The sequence below is a fragment of the Lepidochelys kempii genome, chromosome 6, assembly GCF_965140285.1.
Source record: "Lepidochelys kempii isolate rLepKem1 chromosome 6, rLepKem1.hap1, whole genome shotgun sequence".
NCBI lineage: Eukaryota > Metazoa > Chordata > Testudines > Cheloniidae > Lepidochelys > Lepidochelys kempii.
In genome coordinates, this window is record NC_136385.1 from 70,875,701 (window position 1) to 70,896,200 (window position 20,500).

Below are 20,500 nucleotides of genomic sequence, written 5' to 3' on the forward strand. Positions count from 1 at the left end.
GTAGTCAATTATTTTTTGGCAAGGTCCAAATTTCTTGGTCAAGGTATAGTCAAGATCCAGACTCCAGAGAAAATAATAATTAAAAAAGATAATAAGTAAATACAAAGATTTTGGGGGCCCATTCAAAAGTGTCTAACAGTCAGGATTTGGCCTGTGGTCCTCCTATTGATTACCCTGGTCTACAGTATGTAGATGAGTGCAGTGAGAGTAGACAAGAAGCTGATAGAATGATTCAAGATGGCCATAGGAGTGAGACTTGTTATCACCAGATTTGTTCAACTTGATATGGAAGTAACAATGGCTGTACAACTGAGAGATGAAATGGGAGAAGTCATGTTATATCGGAGGACAGTGAATAATCTTAGAATCCCAGGTGATATTGACCTCATAGCATTGATCAAGGAGGATTTACAGAGAATAACTGACAAGGTAGATCAGGAAAGCAGAAAATTTGGACTGAAGAGCAGCACAGAGAAGATAAATGTTATGGCAACTGGAAGACAAGAGGAAAAGATCAAAGTCAAAGACAAAGAATTAGAACAATTGAAAAAAGGTGTGTACATTGGAAGACTAATATCAAAGGATGGGACTTGTGAAGATGACAGAAGAAGCAGCATCAGTCTAACTGCTCCTGCATTTGGAAAGCGCTAAGATCTGGAAAGCTAAACACATTTCCACAAAAACGAAAATCAGCATATATGAGAGAATTGTGCCATTACTGCTGCCTGGGTCAGAATGCTGGCGTATGAGGAAAGCCGATGAACGAAAGTCATTGACTGAAGATATGAACTGGCTGAAGCTGAATGGCATACCAAGAATTTCAAGACCACAGAAAATAAAAAGTGGAGTGATAAGAAAATGGCAAGGGCAAAAAATAATGCTACTACAGAAAATTCAAGAAAGATGACTGTGATGGCTTGAACACATATCAAGAATGGACTTGGAAAGGATACCATACATGGTGATACATACCAAAGTGCAAGGAACTAGACTAGAAGATGTGTTGACTAGACATGGAACAAAAAGGTTTAAAGGTGAAGAAAGCCATGAAGTTGGTACAAGACAGAAAGTGGTGGAAAGTCTTCATTTGGCTTAATCATTGTGGTTTAGCTGATGGATGGGAATCAGAGAAGAAGAAGAATATAGTGGGGGTGGTGGGTGTTTGGCAGGAAATAGATCTGCCCAATGTCTTATGTCCAATTAACAATGATGGCATTTGTGGTAAGGTGCTAGATATGTTAGCTAGGAGAGTTAAGAATGTGTCTTCCTCATTCAGTGATGTTCCTTTCCACTGGAGCGCAAGGATCTTTTTCAAAGTAACCTTTGCTAATTTTTTCCTGCCGATACAGTCTCCTTGTACACCTGTGGATCCAGGCTCATACAATCCACAAAGTTACCCTTATGGGGAAGGGTTATTGCATATTGACTTCATTCACTTCTTTTTGATTTTCAGGAACAGGAGGAGCTGGAGGTGGAGTTCATATTGCAGAACATGTGAGTAAAACCTTGAATGTTATAGACTCTCTAACTGGTAGAAAAAAAAACAATTTGGAAAGTAATAACTTGGCAATGGGGAATGTGCTCCATGTGTCTGCTGCCTCCTAAGGAATACTCAGACCCAACAGAATTTTCTTTCCAAATTCTAATGGATTCTTGAGTGGAACGATGTACAAAACTTATTTTCATACTGGAGTATGGTAGCTTGTCATGTAATGTAAGTATCATCAAGATTAAGTTTTTGTCCCAGATATTTTTAGTAAAAGTCAGGGACAGGTCACGGGCAATAAATAAAAATTCACAGAAGCCCATGACCTGTCCCTGACTTTCACTAAAAATATCCCTGACAAAAGGGGTAGGCGGGTTCAGCACCCACTGCTGCTCTAGGGCTCCCCGTTGCTCCACTGCTGCGGTGCTAGGGAGCTGTGGAGTCCCCCAGCTGCTGGCCCTGGCTGCTGCTGCTGGACAGTTGCGGGGTGTGCTGGCTGGCCGCCGGAGCTCAGCAGCTGTGGGGAGTCCCCCCGCCGTCTGTCGTAGGGTCCATGTCTGGGCAGCTTTGGGGTCCCCCCACCAGGGTGGGAGCTGGGAGCTATGGGGGCAGAACTGGCTGGGAGCTCCAGCCCCTGGGCAGAAAACGTCACGGAGGTCAATGGAAGTCATGGATTCCGTGACCTCCGGGACATAATCGTAGCCTTAATCATCGTTCATGTAAAGAAATTTTGCCTGATGTGATTATTGACTGTTGTCTCCCCAGCTTAAATCAAGGTCTTGTTGATTCCTATTAAGAAAAGCTTACTTGTATGGGTCTGTTACTTTCTTACCAAGATCTTCTAATAATAACTTTATTTAGAAAGTGTAATCACAGGCCCAGAAAGGTGGTTGCAGCACATTACAGTGATCCTTTAACATTTTCCTTTGTTGATTTCACGAGTCTGGCCTGCTGTGTGACATCAGTGGGAAAGATATGCCTTTTGACTTCTAAAAAAATGTTTATTTGACTTTTCCATACTATTTCATCACCAGACAGCAACATGAAAATCATTTTATGCACTCATTCCAATTAACTTTGATTTAAAGGGAAGAAAAGATTTTGGTTGTTTGGTTTCTGTTACTATGATGAAAACCCTCGCTAGCCTTCTGCCTCCACTCCTTACACCACTACCTGCAGAGCCCCACTTTTTAGTATCAATACCAATAGTACGGTCCAAGAACCAGATACTTTGGTTCTGACCAGCCCAAGTAGCTGTGCATGTGCCTACCTGCAGACTGCCTTTGCACCAACAGCTGAGCCAAGCCATGGCAGATACATTGCCCAACTGCCTATGGGCCCATAGCCCAGGCCTGTGTGTGGGTGACAACTGCTTGCCCCTGGGTAGCAGTGACTGAGGAGGTAAGTCATTTTTATTTAGGTGGTTCTTTTGTGTTGATTTTTGTTGTGTATTAAACTTTGTGTTTAATCAATACTCATGTTTCCTTTCTCTTTCATGTTTCCACTGGTAGGATCCAGAAACAGGGCAACCCTGTGCGAGGTGCTGAAGGGATAGGATCCAGGCTGGCTGGGTGGCTTCGGTTGGCCAATATTCCCTTTCTCCGTGATCTAATATAGCCTAGGCCCTGATACCAGGGGGCAGGCAAGGACTTGTGGCAGATCCTGGCAAACCAAAAGGTACTGTCAGTGTATAAAGAGGTTGTAGGGACCTCGAGGGCCCAATGGGTTGTTGCCTCTGACATTTTTCTTCCTTCTGTCTGTCTTTCAGATATCCCAACTTGAGGAGGTGCTTCTGCTGCAGTTCCTAGAAGACTGAAGGCCTTTCAGCCCCCCTCCAAAGGCTTTCATGTCACACACACCACCTCCCTTGTTTGGAAATGTGAAGGAAAATATTTTTTAAAAAACATGTAAAATAGAAGAAATAAATGTAAATAGATGTACAAAAAGTTGTGTAAAATGTGAATGTTAAAAGATAATTATCGCAAAAGGTGAAAGCATGTTTTTTGCAGTTTTTAGTAAATAAACAGTCCTTAGTTGCTTTAACTCTGGTATATTATTTCTAGACGTTTCCCCTATGGTGCTAAGAGCAGCTGATTACATTAGTTAGCTGTTTTGGGTCCTGCAGAAGGAAATCAGAGCATCAGGCACAGGGGATGGTGGCTTCTGAAGCTTTATGCATATTGTTTCTTTAAATCTGAAGCAGGAAGTCAGGCATGATGTGGGACTGAGCAAGGTTCTGGGTAGAGTGAAAGTGAAGGAGAGGGACAGACAAAGTAGCTTTGGGACTCATAATTGTTTCTTTATTCCAATAAAGTGTTAGAAAGGATGCTTTACCATGTTCACAGGACAGTGGAATTTTCAGGAGATGAGGCAGGTGACATGAAAACCCAGACTTGTAGCCTGATCCTGAGCTCACCCAGGTTTTATACCATTGTAACTTCATGGTCTTCAGTACATGTACTCCAGATTTGTAGTAGCATATCTGAGAACAGAATCAGGTCCAGAGTAGGCTCATGAATCAAGAGGCCACTGAGCTGTGTGTGGCAGCTATTGAAAAATGGGAAGGCCAGGTCTTCCTATGAAAGAGTTCAAAAAGTACATATTTATCTAGCTAGGAATCCATCTTATCTTGTATTTATTAAACACAACATAATTCCTCACCCCTGCCAGAAACAAGGACTGTAATGACAGTATCTGTCTAACTACAACTTTAACTACTAACACAGGAACCAAATATCAGGAGCTTTGGTGTCCATTTCCTGGAATAGGCTTTGTGTAACTGTGAATGTGTAGGGCGCAGGTTGTGGCATTTCCACACACCCTCCAGAATAACATACCATCCATCTCTGATTTTATCTGCTCATGTTCCCTATATATCTCCATATAACAGTTAGCCTGATAAAGGAAAGAATATTGGGTAACATATTTAAAACTTAACGGCCAGATTCTCAACTGGTGGAAGTCATTTAAATCAATAGAGCAACAATGTACATGAACTTGAGGATCTGACTCTAAATTATTATGACTATGTTCCACACGTCACTAATAACATGAGTTACATGGCTGAAATGTGAGTTTGCAACTGTAATATCAAAGAATGATGCATTATATGATATCTTGAATAGATCAGGAATTGCCTTATTTATCAGAGAGGGGGAAATTTTTACTTTCTCTCTCTCTCTCTCTCTCTCTCTCTGGCATTATTTTGAGTTTCATTTCCATTTTGCTGTTCACCTTTAAAACGAGTATAGAAAATTTTCCCCCCATTGTGCTAGTATGGAATCTTAGATTAATGCATCAGGTTTTCATCTATGGAGGCCTGGGTTTGAACCATTCAGACCGATTTAATGATCTCAAACTCTTCAGAGGTTTAGTATGGAGTATGTAAGAAACCGCTGCATGCTCTGACACAGCGCACAGCATCTGCTTGGCACAGTTCCAGGGCTGGAATATCAGGGGCTTTAAAGGTCAACTTCTCTTTTCCACTGTTAAAGAAGTGTGTGGAAACTTGCATAATACCCATATGGTAGAACTGGCTTCTAGTGCTATTCCCTCTTCTGGGACATCTATAAGTTAAAATAAATAAATAAATGTAAATGAGCAATATAAATGTTGAGGGGGAAAGTCTGTGTCTGATACTCTTAGAGTCATTTAAATAATACTAATCATGACATTTGTATTTTTAATTTTGTTTTGTAGTCTGGACTGTCCTGAAAACATCATTACTAATGGAGTACTAGTGGTAATCCTTTTATTTCCTGTGATCTTTCCTGTCCCACACAACTGCTAGCACTGGGAAAACGTGTTGTCCGGTGCTCGAAGCACACGCTCCTATGGAGAGACAGCCTGGAACTGGGATAGCTGGGATCTCTCTGCTATTCTAGCAGAGTCACCTTCTGCCAAAGACTGAAAGTGGTGCAGCTGTGAGCACCCAGTATTCCCACCTCCTAATGCAGGCGTGAGAATTTTGCTAGTCACTACTCCTATGCTGTTCCCTAAAGTAGTTAATGCTTAATTATTAAAAGTGATAAAACACACACAAACAGCTTCTCTCAAGCTATTCTCCCTAAAAAAACAAACCCCTATCTGAATAGCTTTCCATTCCATTATTCCCCCTCCCTTGAGGAGTTACATTACTTTTCTGTTCATACTTGTAAGATGCTCCTATTTTCTCCTCCTTTATACTCCCCAACATGGAAACGATATGTCACTGTCACCGTCCCTGCATCTAAGGACTAGATATGATTCCCTTTGTTGTCACTGCTTAATCACCCAGAGGAGTTAATGGAGAACACGGTGACTCACTTAGAACCCCATCTGTGTCACTCTTTGTCATTTATTTGGTCATCTCTGTTACAGTCACGTGAAGTTTCCTGTTTGGAAGTTAATGGGCAGGCAAAGAAGCTAAAGCAACAATCCACAAGTGAGGTTATTTCTTCATTAACTGGCTATTTATATGTTATGATTCTGTAGTTATAATCAAAGTTAGAAAATGAATAATCCATTATTAAGGGCTGTTATAAAGAGGACTGTGTTCATTTGTTCTCCCTGTTCACTGACAGTAGGACAAGAAATAATGGGCTTAATCTGCACCTTGGGAGATTTAGATTACATATTAGGAGCCACTTGCCAGCTATAAGGGTAGTTAAACACTGGACTAGGCTTCCAAGGGAGGTTGTGGAATCCCCATCATTGGAGGTTGTTAAGAACAGATTGGACAAACACCTGTCAGGGATGGTCCTGCCTCAATGCAGGGCGCTGGACTTAATGACCGCTTGAGGTCCCTTCCAATCCTACATTTACATTTCTATGATTATGTAGGTGATACTGACTGTCATATGATACTTTAAAGGCCCAAAAACCCCTCTCACTAAAATAGCATTACATTTGAGACTCAAACAACAGTCAGAAAATTTAAAATTTTGGCTCTCACAACCACCTTTTCTTTATTCAAAGAATACTGTTTATGCTGAAATTTTAACAAAACATTGTGGAAAAATTTCTGTTGTTTTTAGGTTTTGTGAACCTTTTATGTACGAAATGTAAATTTGGGGCTAGACTTGACCTGACATTGACCTTTTAAATATTATTTCATAACTAAATTTCTGCAAATAAGGCCTAATCTGTAGACTTCATTTAGGCCTGTGCACATACCAATTCAAAGGTTTTTAAAGGTTTTTTTTTTTAGTTGTTTGAGCAAAAATAAAGTGTCTCAAGGATTTAAATATGAGATTACACATGGATGTGGGGATCCACACAAACAGATCTTATTGCAGGAATGGGGCCCATGTTTATAAAATCAGTCTTGTTTAATGTAGCAGGGATCTCTGATACTCCTTGCGTACACATTTCAATAGGTGGGTTCTTTCCCAAGATTTACACATTGAACAATTTTTGAAAAATCATTACCTGTTAGACAGTTCATGAATAGGAGCAGGGGGGTGGGGGAGGAAAGCCAAATGCTTTGATTAGCTATTGCTGAGCCCTGGAATCGGAAATTTGTGTCTGAAAGGTAATTTCTGGGGAAAACTACAAGTGACAAGAAATATAGAGGCTTAGGTCTTGATCCTATAGGAGAACAGTGACAGCATCTCCGTGGGGATGCAAGCGTCTGTGCAAGGTTTTGCTCTTGCTCAAAATTCCATAGGCTGTGAAGTGGGGGAGGCCATGGCTCAAGCATTTTTAAGCAGTGGTCCTGTACTAAATCAGAAGGGCTGCTGTGAAGCAATCAGGATCACTGCTGTAGCTGCAACGCCACTGAAATTTGACCCGGCCACCCCTCTATAGACATAGAGGGGTTGCCAGGACAAATTTCAGTGAGTGATGTTGTGACCTGTCACATGGGTTCGTAATGCTGCTTAAATTTCACCTGCCTGCTCCTCGATGCAGATTGAGGAGCAGACAGGCCAAAGGGTGTTGCGATCTGGTGTGTGGGAAGTCTGTTTCTGTACTGTGAAGTGCAGGGGAGTCCGCAGAGAAGTTGACTTCTGGCAGCACTGGCTCATGAGCTGTGTGGATAAGAAACAGGGTACTTTCTGGCTGAGGAGACCTAGGGTCTCTGTGAGAGTGGGAACCAGAATGGGATCCCTGCCAGGGGAGGAAGGAGTGGAATTTGCCCCCACCTCATCTCCAAGAAGTATCTGAATTGGCACCACTGAATGGAAGGATCATTTCAGCTATAACACCACCATTGCTGCTGTTTCTTCCTGTATGTGTAACATGCCTCAGGTGGCACGTGACCAGGATTCATCACTGAATTTGGTCCGCTGGATGGATCATTAGCTTCCCTGGGCTGGGCCAGGTATTGTCAGGGAGTGCGACATGAATGCTGATCCCTGTCCCCCACCATTGCTACTGAGCTGTTATCACAGAAAGACACTGATAAATCACTCTATTTGATTTGCAATTAGGACCTTTGGCTTTTATAAGGAGTATGACATTCCTTCTAATCTAAATTCTAATCTAAATCTTGGTTAGAGTCCTCCAATTAAAGCACTTACTCAGTGACTCACTGAATTATTTGAATCCTCATTTACCTGAATATTTGTTATGGGATTTTAGAATCTTTTGGGGGCAGTCTCTAGATTTACTAAGCAACCACTATTATGAGGACGATGCAAAGAACTTCTCAGTGAATGCAGTGTATAAGTCATGCAAAGTTTGTTTCTGGGCACCTACAGTTAAGGTTCTCCTTGTTCACTGTCTTTTGTCTTCAGAGGAAGAGCTCACACTTACAGTCAAAGGATCCTATGAAGAAACCCAGAAGATTTCATTGGACGCTGACTCCAGTCTCAGGAATAGAGATTCCGTGTTTTTCCACTATGTCAAGAATAAACAAACACAACTGGATGTTACACTGCCAAAGAAGATGCATTACTGTGTTGTATGTTATCATTAGCCTTAACGAAAATATCATTTGGAGTAGAATGTAAACAACATCATCCATCTAATTCATGTGTTTTGGGGAGGGTTAGCCCTTTTCTCTTTGTGATAAATCACCACCATCTCCACTTTTCTTTTAATTGAGCAGACCTCAGATAAAGAAGAATCCCTGCCTCTGCCTCTAAATTCACTCCCTTTGCAAAAGAAAATAACAATAGTAAGGGTGAGTGCTGCAAACCTCTTGGAATAAATATTTTAACTATGTTTAAGTTTTTACTAATACGGGAAAGTTATTAACATGATAATTGTAGTGCAAAGTGTAGCTGATTATGTAGGTTTATAAAAATTGCTCAAAAAATCATCATACTACTTATTAAAGTACCAAATAGCAACAATCAATTTTTTTGTCCTGATAACCATTTGAAACCTGAAACCTTAAGATTCTATACTTAAATGATCTATAAGACTACAAATCCCTCTGTCACACATGTATCAGAATGCATTTATAAAAAATGGGGGTAATGGCTTTTCATTATTGTAGGTGATAAAATGAAATTTCAGGATACATTCTTTAATTACAGTTCCTTCGGTGTTGATTTTCTTCATTATATTGAAGACAATCATAATTTATTGATAGAATATAAAGGGAGAAGTAATACCTAACACATGCTATTTTATTAAACTAACAATTAATATTGCATTCTATTACTAACATCCTGCCACAATAAACCTCCAAATAGAATGAGACTATTCCACTTATTACCGTATCCATTGTACATTTGCATTTTTCCATTATCTGCAAATACATTTGCAGTTATTTGAGCATATGCTATAATTAGACATTTCAGACATTGCTAATTGGAGAGCAGGCAAAACTCACTCTAAGAGAAAGGAAGGTTTAAAAATATGATGGTAATTTATCTACTTTCTTAATTTTCAGGACAAAACATTTGACTTGCATGTGAAGGCAAAAGACTGGTAAGATATCTTATCTTGGTTCTTAGGCATTATCTACACTGGCAAGTGAAAGACGAAACTTCTGTCCTTCAGAGGTGTTAAAAAACATACACCTCTGAAAGATAAAAGTTTTGTGGATGACAAGCGCTGGTGTGAACAGTGCTTTGTCTCCGGCCAACAACGCTAATGCCGCTCATTGGGAATGGAAGTTTTTGTCGGCAGTGTTGCTAAAAGCTGCATAGTATAGGCGTAACCTTAGAGTGCTAATGACTGTCAGCTTAACTCTCTGCCCTCTTCTTCTGTGTGTGTGTTTTATTTTGTTTTTTGTTTTGGGAAAAATATACTTACAGTATGTCAAGAGCTTCTGCAAACATTTAAAGTACGATTCGGTGTTGAAAGTGACTGTGTACAATTGGCACATTTTTGTCAGGTCTGTTCCCTGTTTGTTGTCAGTCAGATCTGCTGACCTTTGAGACTAAAGTAATGTGTACTCCTCTTTGGTTTTGCTAACTTGACAGAATCAATTATGCATTGTATTGTATTATCGCAGTGTCTAGGAGCCTTAGTCATGGTCAAGTACCCCACTGAGCTAGGTGCTGTACAAACTTAGGACAAAGACAATCCCTGCCCCAAGGAGTTTACAATCTCAGTCTAAGAGATGACAGATGGATACAGACAGATGGGAGAGCACAAGGAAACAATGAGAAATATTGTCTGAATAGACAAGACAGAGACAGAGTGCGTGAAGGGTATCACACACAAGCGGAGTGAACAATGTGGTGGCAGCAAACATCATGTCAGTTCCATGATTTTTTTAATGGGTTTTCTTAGGAGGGGATCAGCTCAATGGAAATAAAAAGGAATGGGAAGGGCATGAGGAGGAGAGACAGACTAGGAGAGGGTCAGGTGGGAGTGACACTCATGTGAAGAGTTCGCAAGGAGGGAGGTGGAGCAAGAGCAAACAGCCAGTGAAAGTTTTGACTGGAATGTGTAGTGTTTCAAAGCTGACAGCTTCTGTGCCTACCAGCTGGAGTCTCTGGCTGGCAGCTGTCTGCAGTTGTCCCCTGAGGTTGCCTGGTTGGGGTTGGAAAGGGAGGCACTGCCTGTGTCCTAGCACTCCCAGAGTATGGGTGATCTTTCCTACACCATTTTTGGTCCAGGGGGACACTGGAGGGGAGGGGCACCACTTTACCCCCAGAATAGTCAAGAGAGAGTGAGACAGGTTCCACTGCTTCTCATGCATCATCAAAGGAAATGTTAACTGAGAGTCAACCAGTTGTGTCTGCACAGGCATCACTGAAAGCATAATGTGAAGATAATGAGGTTGCACTGATGTAACTGAGGCACAATTTGGCTGACAGAACCTTTATTACTGGGTCTGATGCACAAGAAAAAAAGAACGCAGTTTGACTTTCGGGAGGCATTTGTAGGGCCAGAAGCCAGGGAAAAAACTTTTTACTTGTAAACTTAGCACATTTGATATGGAATCACTGAAACAGTAAACATGGAATCCCATGCTGCCATAGCTGCAGTTGCTTTTCGGAGAATAACTGCATTTTAAAAACCAACCAAACATAAAAGAGCACACGTTGTTTGTATTATAACACACAATTGGCCAGATTCTGGAGTCCAGGTGAAGGTCTTCCAGCACAAGGTGTGGGCAAGGTGGAAAGGTGACTGTCACCTATGTGGTCTCCCAATGCTGGTGCTGCTCTAAGCTAGGTCAGACCCAGGTGTCAATGGCCTGAAGGAGCTGTTGTGGCGGCTGGGAATCACTGGGATGCAAGGATTCTTGGTGATCCCCCATTTCCCCTTTCCATGCCCTCTGCTCTAGACAAGGGGAGAGAGTGGCTTAGGCACTGCCAGGATGGCTCTACACCACTGGAGAAGCCTCCTATCTTGGAGAAATCTTTCTGTGGCTGGCTAAGCAAAGATTCCCTCTGCATGAGCAAGTCTGGGCCAGTATGGTCATTATTTTCATGGGGCTCATAAAACAGAGGTTAGCCAGCAATCTGAAATTTAAACACACGCTGACTGATGCTTCCCTTCTCCTCAGATGAACTGATAATCTTGCTAGGTAAAACTAATATTATATGTAATATTGGAATTAGAGCTGGTTGGGAATTTTTTACGAAACATTGTTTCACTGGAAAATGTCAATTAATTGAAATGGACCCTTTCTCATGAAAAGTTTCTGTTTCAGCAAACTTCTTGACTTGAAATTTTTTTTTAAAAAGGTTTGAAATTATTGAAATGTTTCATTTCAACATTTTCTTAATGAAAAATTCGTTTTCCAGGCTGAAATGTCTTTTTGTTTAAAAATTCAAGCTAATTATAGTACTGTTAAAAATGTTTTTGAAAAGGTCAAAAATCTAAACAAAATGTTTCAGAATTATCAAAACAAAGTGCCTCAACTGAAATTTTTTCAGATTTTGTTTTTTGAAAATTTTTGAGATTCTGACTCTTCATCCTGATTCAAGATGGGAAAAAATTTCAAAATCTTGAATTTTTTTGCAGGATGGAAAAGAGTTTCCTATCTGGCTATAACTGAAATATCTCATAGACTATTATTCAGTCAGACTTGATCAGAGGAGACATGGTAAAGCATATGTCACTGCAGTCTTAAAAATGTTTTTCAGGTCTTGACAGTACTGTAGTTCGCAAAGAAAAAGGACCACATGAATTATACTTTTCCGCTTTCTAGAAAGGAGGAAGAGCTGTGTGCTTAATCTCAACCCAGAAGTGAACTTTATTAGAAAGTCAGAAGAAAATAGATACAGCTGTTTGGGACTTTTTGGGGGTCTGAGGGTTTTTTCCCGACCATTCTGAAAACATTCAGACACATTTTTACATTCAGAAAATCATTTAAATGACTTCGTTTTTAAAGATTAAACTTGGTAAGTGAATGATGTGTGCTTTGCAAAAGTGGCTGGGAATGGAAAATTATAGTAGTCGCCCATGAAACATCCATGCTCATGAACTATCATTTCAGCTAATATCCTGTGTAGTTTGCACCCACCAGAGGGCAATGTGACCAAAGCCTTTTGGGAAATTCTGACATTCTATCCTGAAGCAATTTTTGAAGACAAACACACAGATATGAATCACCATCTGTGTTTTTGTCTTTTAACTCCCAATTCTGCAAACACTTAAGCACATGCTTAATTTTACTCATGTGAGGAAATTCATTGGAATTGTCCATGTGCTTAAGTGTTTGCAAGGACAGACACTTATATTAGCCCGAATGGCCATGGAGGTCTACTTGGGAGGGGAGGTCTTGCAGGATCTGTGCCTTAGATTGCAAGCTCTCCATGCATATATTGAGGCAACACCTACCGCATTTTGGGTGATAATGTAATATAAACAAATTACAATAGAACATTGACCTTGCATAGCATACTCGTTCATTACCAATGTAGGAAGTGCACACAGAGTGGGGTTATCCAGCTGTTTTCTACTAGAAGTAGATTATACACAGTACTACACCTCTACAACTGCACACAAGTCAGTGGGGTTTCATGAGTTAACTGAGGGCAGAATTTGACCATGTGGTGCAGTGGTAGCTGTATCAGTTAAGGTTGTGTTGCAGAATTCAGTTTAACAGGAACACTAAACCTTTATTTTGTAAACAACCTCATTGCAAGGGCAAAAAACACAAGATGAAACTGCAAACTCGGAGTGCTATTTGAATTTTTCAGGGTGGTTTGATGAGAAATAGATTGACACAGAAAAAATACTAAGAGTTTAAAAATGACCCTGCAAATGAAAAATGCCCCAATTGTCTCAATTTTCTTTGTGACTTTTGCAAGAAACCTGAAACATGCTGGGACCTATCCTTTGTCCACATTGTTGCTCCTCATGTGCCGGTAATAGAAATATCACCCTCTTTCTTACATTGCTCAGTCTTTATACAGGTATGGAAATAGCCTGTCGTGTAAGTCTGATGATGGAGTTTATTGATTGTCTGCTCTATATAGGTCCTAAGTGATAATATATGTGCATACACTTTTTGGCGTTGCTGAGTTGATGGATGGGAATCAAAGACGACGACGTTTGCTGTAGTTTGTGTTTCAGGCCAAAAGACATGGACGTGCGCTTTGGGTTTGACTTGTGCACAGAAGAGCAGGTTTTCCTGTGTAAAAGGAAGAAGTATGTTGCTGCTACTGTGAAGAAGGTGCTCCAGCTAGAGGAGGACCTGCAGGACCATGAAGTATGTGTGGAACTGAATTGTGGGTGTCCCCCTCTTTCCAATGGTAGTGCTGCGCTCAGCTGGTTCTTCCGAGTAGTCAGGAAGCCTTAGAAGCAAGCAATGGATTATTTGCTTTCAAGGAGTGCAGTGAGTGGCTCCAGGATTAATCAGTTATATTAGGCTGCATTTATTGGTAGCTTTGAACAGAGACGATACTCCCTGGATAGGTGCTGACCACTGGCGGGAGAAATGAGTCTAGGAGTTGTACAGCTTGCCAGTACCTTCTCCCTCCCACACATCCCCAGGCAAAAGTTTGAGGATATCCAGGGTACTGGGTCTCAGCCACCCACCTCCACCCCCAGCACCATGCAGGGCAGGTGTCCTCTCCCTCCTGTTACCTGCCAAGGGCAGGTCCAGATCTCTGGAAGGAGAGACTGGGAGCATAGGAACTGTCGTAGCAGTATGGTGAGTGAGGTGGGGCAGAGCAGGCCAGGTGACGTAAGCCTTTACAGCCCTAGTAGTCTCTCTACAGTTCCCTGATGTCATGAGTTACAGGTTCCTTTTGTACACTGCTCATTTGTATCAAGGAAATGCTTGTCAGGCAGGAGGTTTGCAGTAAACACTAGAGGAGTGTCTGTGGTTGCTGAGTGGAGGTAGTTTGTATGATGGAGGCAGGGTGGGAATATGTCTGTTGTAAGGGGGATATTTGGCTGACTTCATTTTTTAGTTCAAAATGACTTTTCATTTTGAACTTTTAGGCAAGTTACACTAAAAAAAATTAACGATTTTTTTGCAAAGGTCAAAATCAAAACAAAACCGACATTGTTGAAACAAAATATTTCTATTGATGTAATCTGATTTTTGGGTGGGAGGGTGGGGTACTGATTTGCAAAAAATTTTGCCCTCTCAAAAATTATTGGGGGACGGGAAAACTGTTTCCCAGCCAGCTCTACTCATTTACTCTTTTCCATGACAAAAGAATAGCAGAGCACATGATGAAATTAAAGGGTAACAAATTTAAATAGGCAGATGAACATACCTTTCTACGCAACATATAATTAGCCATGCAACTCACTGTCACAGGATGTTATGGAAGTAAATGGCTTAGTAAATTAAGGAGGACATCAAGTAATGATCAGGTTGGGGTCAGGAAGCACCTCCATGATATTGTACTGCACAATTCCAATTATTATAAGGTGTTGTGCATTTTTCTGAAGCACTGACCAGTGTCAGAGACAGAATCATGGATTAATTAACTGTTCTGGTAGGGCAATGGCTATATTTTTATGCTGACTTCCAGGTGATGCTCGTTAGGAGAATTCTAATATAGTGAGTTGGTCAACAATTGTATAATAAAAAGAAACAAATCTGAAGCAACAGAATATGAGCTTTCAGTTAGGAGATAGGAATGGAAGTAGTTAACATGAATTATGTAATTGCTCACAAACTGACATTTTTTATTGGTATTATCCATGCCTTTACCATTTCCATCCTTCATACAAATCATTTCTTATTTCTGACGTTCAGTTGTTTTTCACCTGTCTTCTCTGTGTGTTGAGCAGGTGCCAGTGGTGGCAATCACGACAACAGGGGGTGGGACAAGATCATTAACAGCAATGTATGGCAGCCTGTTGGGTCTTCAGAAATTGAATATCTTGGACAGTATTTCTTACATCACTGGTTTATCGGGCACTACATGGTAAGCTGGACATGAGCAACAATTGTATTTGATCTTTCTGCATGCCACTATTTATTTATTTATTATTTATATAACACTGTTTGTTTGCGTGACACTTTATAGATAAAAAATAAACCCACATATTTCCCTATGTATACACTGAGAACAAAAATACTATAAGCTAAGTGGTGGGCAGTCACACTGACCAACTGCCTGTGCCACCTAGTGGATACTGTATATGTCTTAGATCTCAGAAGTAGAGTTCAAATAATTGTTAAGAATGTATATTTATTTAAACATCTATTACCTTTCTGTATTATGTCAATTATACTCTTGATCCATCATACTGAATCTTGTCTTTCAGCTAGGATTGGAGATAGGAAGATGAAGGGGTGGGATTTTACATCCTGGCCATACACACTGACCATTCCTTCCTACGGTGGAGTTGGAGGTGTAATTTCCAGTTTGGGTAGACATACCTGCGCTAGGTTTAGCATAGTAAAATTACCAGCGTAGCCATGGCTGCACAGACAGCAGGATGGGCTAGCCACCATGAGAACAATCCCATCTGAAACCTTAGGTGTGTACTCAGGGCAGCTATCCCATCCCACTGTCCATGCAGCCTCAGCTACACTACTGTTTTTAGCAGGCTGTCTCACTAAGAGTTTGTGGTAGTATGTCTGCCCAAGCTGGAAATTGTATCTCCATTTCCAGTGTAGGCCTACCCTTATTGTTTAACATCCTATCTCCCTTCCTCAGGACTATGGCAAACTTGTACGAAGATGCTAACTGGTCACAGAAGTATCTGGAGGAAGCGATCAATAAAGCTCGGAAGCATGTGACCAAATGCAAGATTAAAGGTTTTACCTTGGACCGTCTGAAGTACTATTACAATGAGCTAAAAGAGCGGTGCCAACAAGGATACAACACGTCATTTATAGACTTGTGGGGGCTCATGGTTGAATTCATACTACATGATGAGGTATTGACTACACCATTCTTTTCAGAGCCCTGATGAACTTCTATCTCTAAGAATGCGCAGAAAATAAACTTGGAAAGGGAGGCCCATCCAACAATACTGTAGGGTTACTGATGCAAAGAATTTGTTAGGATCTTTTGTTGTAGATAGATACAACTATATATTCAAATACAAACACTGTTCTCACTTTAAAAATGTGGCAGACCTATGGGTACCATGGAACCTTAAACTGCTCGAGCCAAGAAATTCCAACATGCCAGCCTTAGGTTGACACTTTTTGTTTTTAAAAATCTGAATCCGTGGGATTCATTTTGTAATTCAGATGCCTATTTGGACATTGCATATCTTCAAACATTCATTGTTGGTTGAAAACTAAATTAACACTGTAAAATTGGCTTCAAGAAGGTGACATAAATCCTAGTTACATCACAGACCACTTGTTTCGTATGTGTTTGTAATACTGTCTTATTTATATTCTTTCAGTGTTGTTTTTAGAGCTAGTTGAATTGCAGAAAAGAATATTCCTTGAATGTATTGTTGTATGGATTTCACTTGTACTCACTGAGGAATGTATTTGCCAAATGGTATTTGATCAGCTATGCAGCTAGTTGAATCTGTTTTTAAAAAAGTATTTGGCAAATGCATTTTTTTGGATGGAAAATGGTGTAATTTGTCAAACATATTCACCAAATATTGGCCAGGTCTTATTGTTTTATATGCATTGCTAAAGAATTTTAGAACAGTTAAGGAAGTAAAGCATGGATTTATTAAATCATTTGGGGCTGGAATAACTCCAAAATGTTTTAAAAATTTAAGGCAATGTCACCTTAGGATGAGTGCCATTAACAAGGTTGAAAAAATTTTGTTTAGAAATAACAGTATTTGAAAACTGACTAAAATAGGTTATTTCCTAGTAATTTCTTTTCACAAGCAAAGACATTTAATGCATCAGATCCACTATAATGCCATACCTGAGCACATATATATCTGGAATATTACAGCATAACCTGCCTAAGATGATCATAACTTAGACAGCTCCAGTCCCTGCTGCACTCTAGTCACCTGTCTCTTCCCATGAATTTCCCTCTCTGTGCTTGTTTGAATCCACAATCAAACTGATCACATTTCTTAATAACATGTAAGCATCAAAGAATAGCTGCTGTTCCTGGGACTTTGGGCAAGTTTGGAATAGCCTAGACAAACATTTGTATACATCCCAATAAGTTGAGAGCATAAAAGAAAACCTGGCTGAAGTTCAGACGTTACATTGTAAAAGTTCAAATGCAGATCCATTTTTTCCTATTAATTATTTTTCTTCAAAAACAGAAAGATAACCATAAACTCTCGGATCAGCAACAGGCAATGAGTGAGGGCCAGAATCCGCTGCCCATTTACATGGCTATCAACCTCAAAAACAGCTACAGTGCTCAAGATTTTAGAGGTAATGGTGATATTTTAGAGTATGTGATTTATATTTTAAGAAATCTTCATTCATTTTGTGTGATAAACCAGTTCCACTAACATTATAACCCTTTGTTCCTAGCCCCAAACTAACCTTTTTTTTTAACCTTTTTTTTTAACCTTCAAAAAACTGTGGATACAGTTTTAAAAAATGTTAAATGCTTTTGTTTGATGCCTTTAGTCTTTTGAGTTCTGACTTGGACCGGAAATGAAAGTTCATTTGTAGCACAGGATATGTCAAGTTCAGAGTTCATCCTCACTACAAAAAGTACCAGAAATCTTTTGACAGAGAGATTTCTAGACACATTTAGTAGAATCAGGAAGTCCCGGGATTCATCAGATAAACCTGTAAACCTTTGAATATAATGTCAATCAAATATACATCTCATTTATCATTGATTTTAACTATGCTTGCTTAGTATGAATAGTCAAGAGGAGAGAAAGCAAATAGAAGTACTGGGCTTCTTATCAGTGGAGGAAATAACTGTTACCTCAGCTATAATGTATGTCTGTTGTATCTGACGATGACATCACAGCATCACGTGCGTTGTCACATGGCTGTATAGTTCTGATCTGTGAGGAGCATGAACAGGTCTCACACAGGAATGCACAGGTTCCCACTAAGACTTGATATGATGCTTGGTCCTTTAAAAATTCTTTTGTTTCATCTGTCTTCCTTAAAGTATTTACAACCTTTACTGATAGTTGCTGTCCAATGGGAAGATGAGCTATATAAAACTTTATAGATGAACAACTATATCTGAGTACTTATGGCTTTGTTCGCTCCAAGGCTCTTCCCACCCCCAAATTGCTGTATTAATGGACCTCAGTCCGTAAATGGAGGGACCATCCCCTGCTGATATGAGGAAAATTGCTTTCTAGCTCATCGGCGTTGCAACCAGTATTGATTAGAAATATAGCTAGTAACAAAATTGTATGGTTTTTAAACTATAATTATACACCAAGAAATTGATGCTGGAAGGTGTATTCCACTTGATCTTTTTCTAGTCATCTGATATGTATATCTTTTCCCACAGTCTGGGCACTGCAGTAAAAGCCTTTTTTGTTGCTCTCTCTATAGAATGGTTGGAGTTCACGCCCTACGAGGTGGGATTCTGGAAATATGGAGCATTTATTCGCTCACAAGATTTTGGAAGTGAATTTTTCATGGGAAGACTGATGAAGAAGTTCCCAGAAAGCCGGATTTGCTGCATGGAAGGTGATGATTATCTAGAGCAAATGTTAACCTCATAAGAATACAGCAGGGTATATAACTAGGCATTGGTGAGCAAATGATCTCTCACCGGTGAAACTGGTGTGGAATCACCTTCCAGAAATCTATGTATGGTATCACCTATGTCACTAGCAGATAATGATTTTCCATGTGAATTTAAATTGTCCTAGTGTAACTTAACCTGTTGTATGTTTGGTTTAACTGTGCTATGAAACCAGGCAACTCACGAACATAGGGCAGCTGCTAGATTCTATGTAACTTTACTTGAGTTCATTTGTCCAACATTGGCATTTGCTACCTTTTATATCTCAGTTACCTGGAATTCAGCCCTTTTCAGTTTTAAAGCCTGACTTGAAACTGAACAGACTACAACAAGTTTGAACCTGACCCAAGCTTGAGATTGTTGCGTTGTTTTCATACCTGACCTGAACCCAACTTTTGTAGTTAGGTCCTGTTGGATTTGGGTCGGGTTGCAAGGGTCTCGTGTGTAATGGGGGTGGAGAGGGTGTGGGAGAGAATGGGAGGGGGCAAGTGAGGCCATTGCCTGCAGAGCCAACAGCTTGTGCACCCCTTGTGGCTGTGCCCAGGGGGAGGATGGTGGTAGTAGCTGGAGCTGCAGGGGTGCACTGCAGCACAGGCTGGGTGTGTCAGTAGCTGAGCAACAGTCAGATGGGCAGGGTGCGGGGGAGGTGGCTGCTGCTCTCGCTTGCCCTGTTGGCTCCTTTGTTCACACCAAGCACACATGGTCTTGTAGGGCTGGCCCTGGTCACTCAACAGGATCTCCAGATCCTCCAGCTGGTAGGTGGGGGGGTGGTCAGGTGGCACCGGGGAGCAGTGGCTGGCAGGGCTGGGCTTGGCTTTGCAGTCCCTGCTGCCTCGCAATCACTGGCACTTTTTGCCCCCCCACTTCAGCTTTTATGGAGCTGAGCATCTCCACTGGGGCCCAGGATCTCTCAGTGCATGTGGGGGATACTGTGTCCACTGGGGGACCTTGAAAGTTTCTCTGTCTGGAGCAGACATGGCTTCTCCCCCTTCGGCATTAGTTCCAGCTGCCCTGAGCCTGGTCCAGTTCCTATTTGTCTCTTAGTGGCTGCCAGGCTCCCTGGCATTATGCCCCATCTGTGACGGCTCCACGCTCTGGCTTCCCTGCTTCCTGCACCACCTCCTGCGGGTGCCGCCACACAGACAATGGGGAGCCTGTGCAGGTGAGCCAAGTGTGGGACTGCCTACAGGGCGGAAGGCAAGAGTTTCGCTTCCTGAAGCTGCTGCACAATCCCGGGAGGGAAGGATGAAAGGAGACACAGTGGCAGCAGGGTTGGGTTCAGGAGGCGTGGCATGGTAATGTGAAGCGGGATCTCTTCTCATTACAGCGTTGTCCTCTACAGACTCAGGTCTACTCGGGCCTAATTTTAAAGCCTAATCCGAACATGACCTGAGCCTGAGAGTTTTGACTTGTTTTCGTATTGGACCTGACCCACACCCGACACTTGTAGTCAGGTTCAGGTGGGGCTGCCAGGGTGTACTTTGCAGCATAGTCCAATTGCTAACTTTTAACTATAGCTTGTGAGAAAATGTTCATCAAAACAAGATTTTGACCAAAAATTAAACAGAATCTTTTGACTTATTCTATTCTT

General features: G+C 41.0%; 1 protein-coding gene across 1 annotated transcript in view; it reads left to right on the top strand.

Annotated features, from left to right (window-relative positions):
- The window catches only part of LOC140913609 (cytosolic phospholipase A2 epsilon), an 88,121-nt gene that overhangs the window by 59,894 nt on the left and 7,727 nt on the right, over positions 1-20,500 (top strand). Inside the window, exons 11-21 of the mRNA XM_073350336.2 lie at positions 1,454-1,494; positions 5,186-5,228; positions 5,846-5,914; positions 8,205-8,366; positions 8,514-8,591; positions 9,309-9,346; positions 13,400-13,535; positions 15,077-15,213; positions 15,952-16,174; positions 17,498-17,612; positions 18,714-18,851. Coding sequence (XP_073206437.2) covers positions 1,454-1,494; positions 5,186-5,228; positions 5,846-5,914; positions 8,205-8,366; positions 8,514-8,591; positions 9,309-9,346; positions 13,400-13,535; positions 15,077-15,213; positions 15,952-16,174; positions 17,498-17,612; positions 18,714-18,851 — 1,180 coding nt within the window. The remainder of the gene's footprint in view (positions 1-1,453; positions 1,495-5,185; positions 5,229-5,845; positions 5,915-8,204; positions 8,367-8,513; positions 8,592-9,308; positions 9,347-13,399; positions 13,536-15,076; positions 15,214-15,951; positions 16,175-17,497; positions 17,613-18,713; positions 18,852-20,500) is intronic.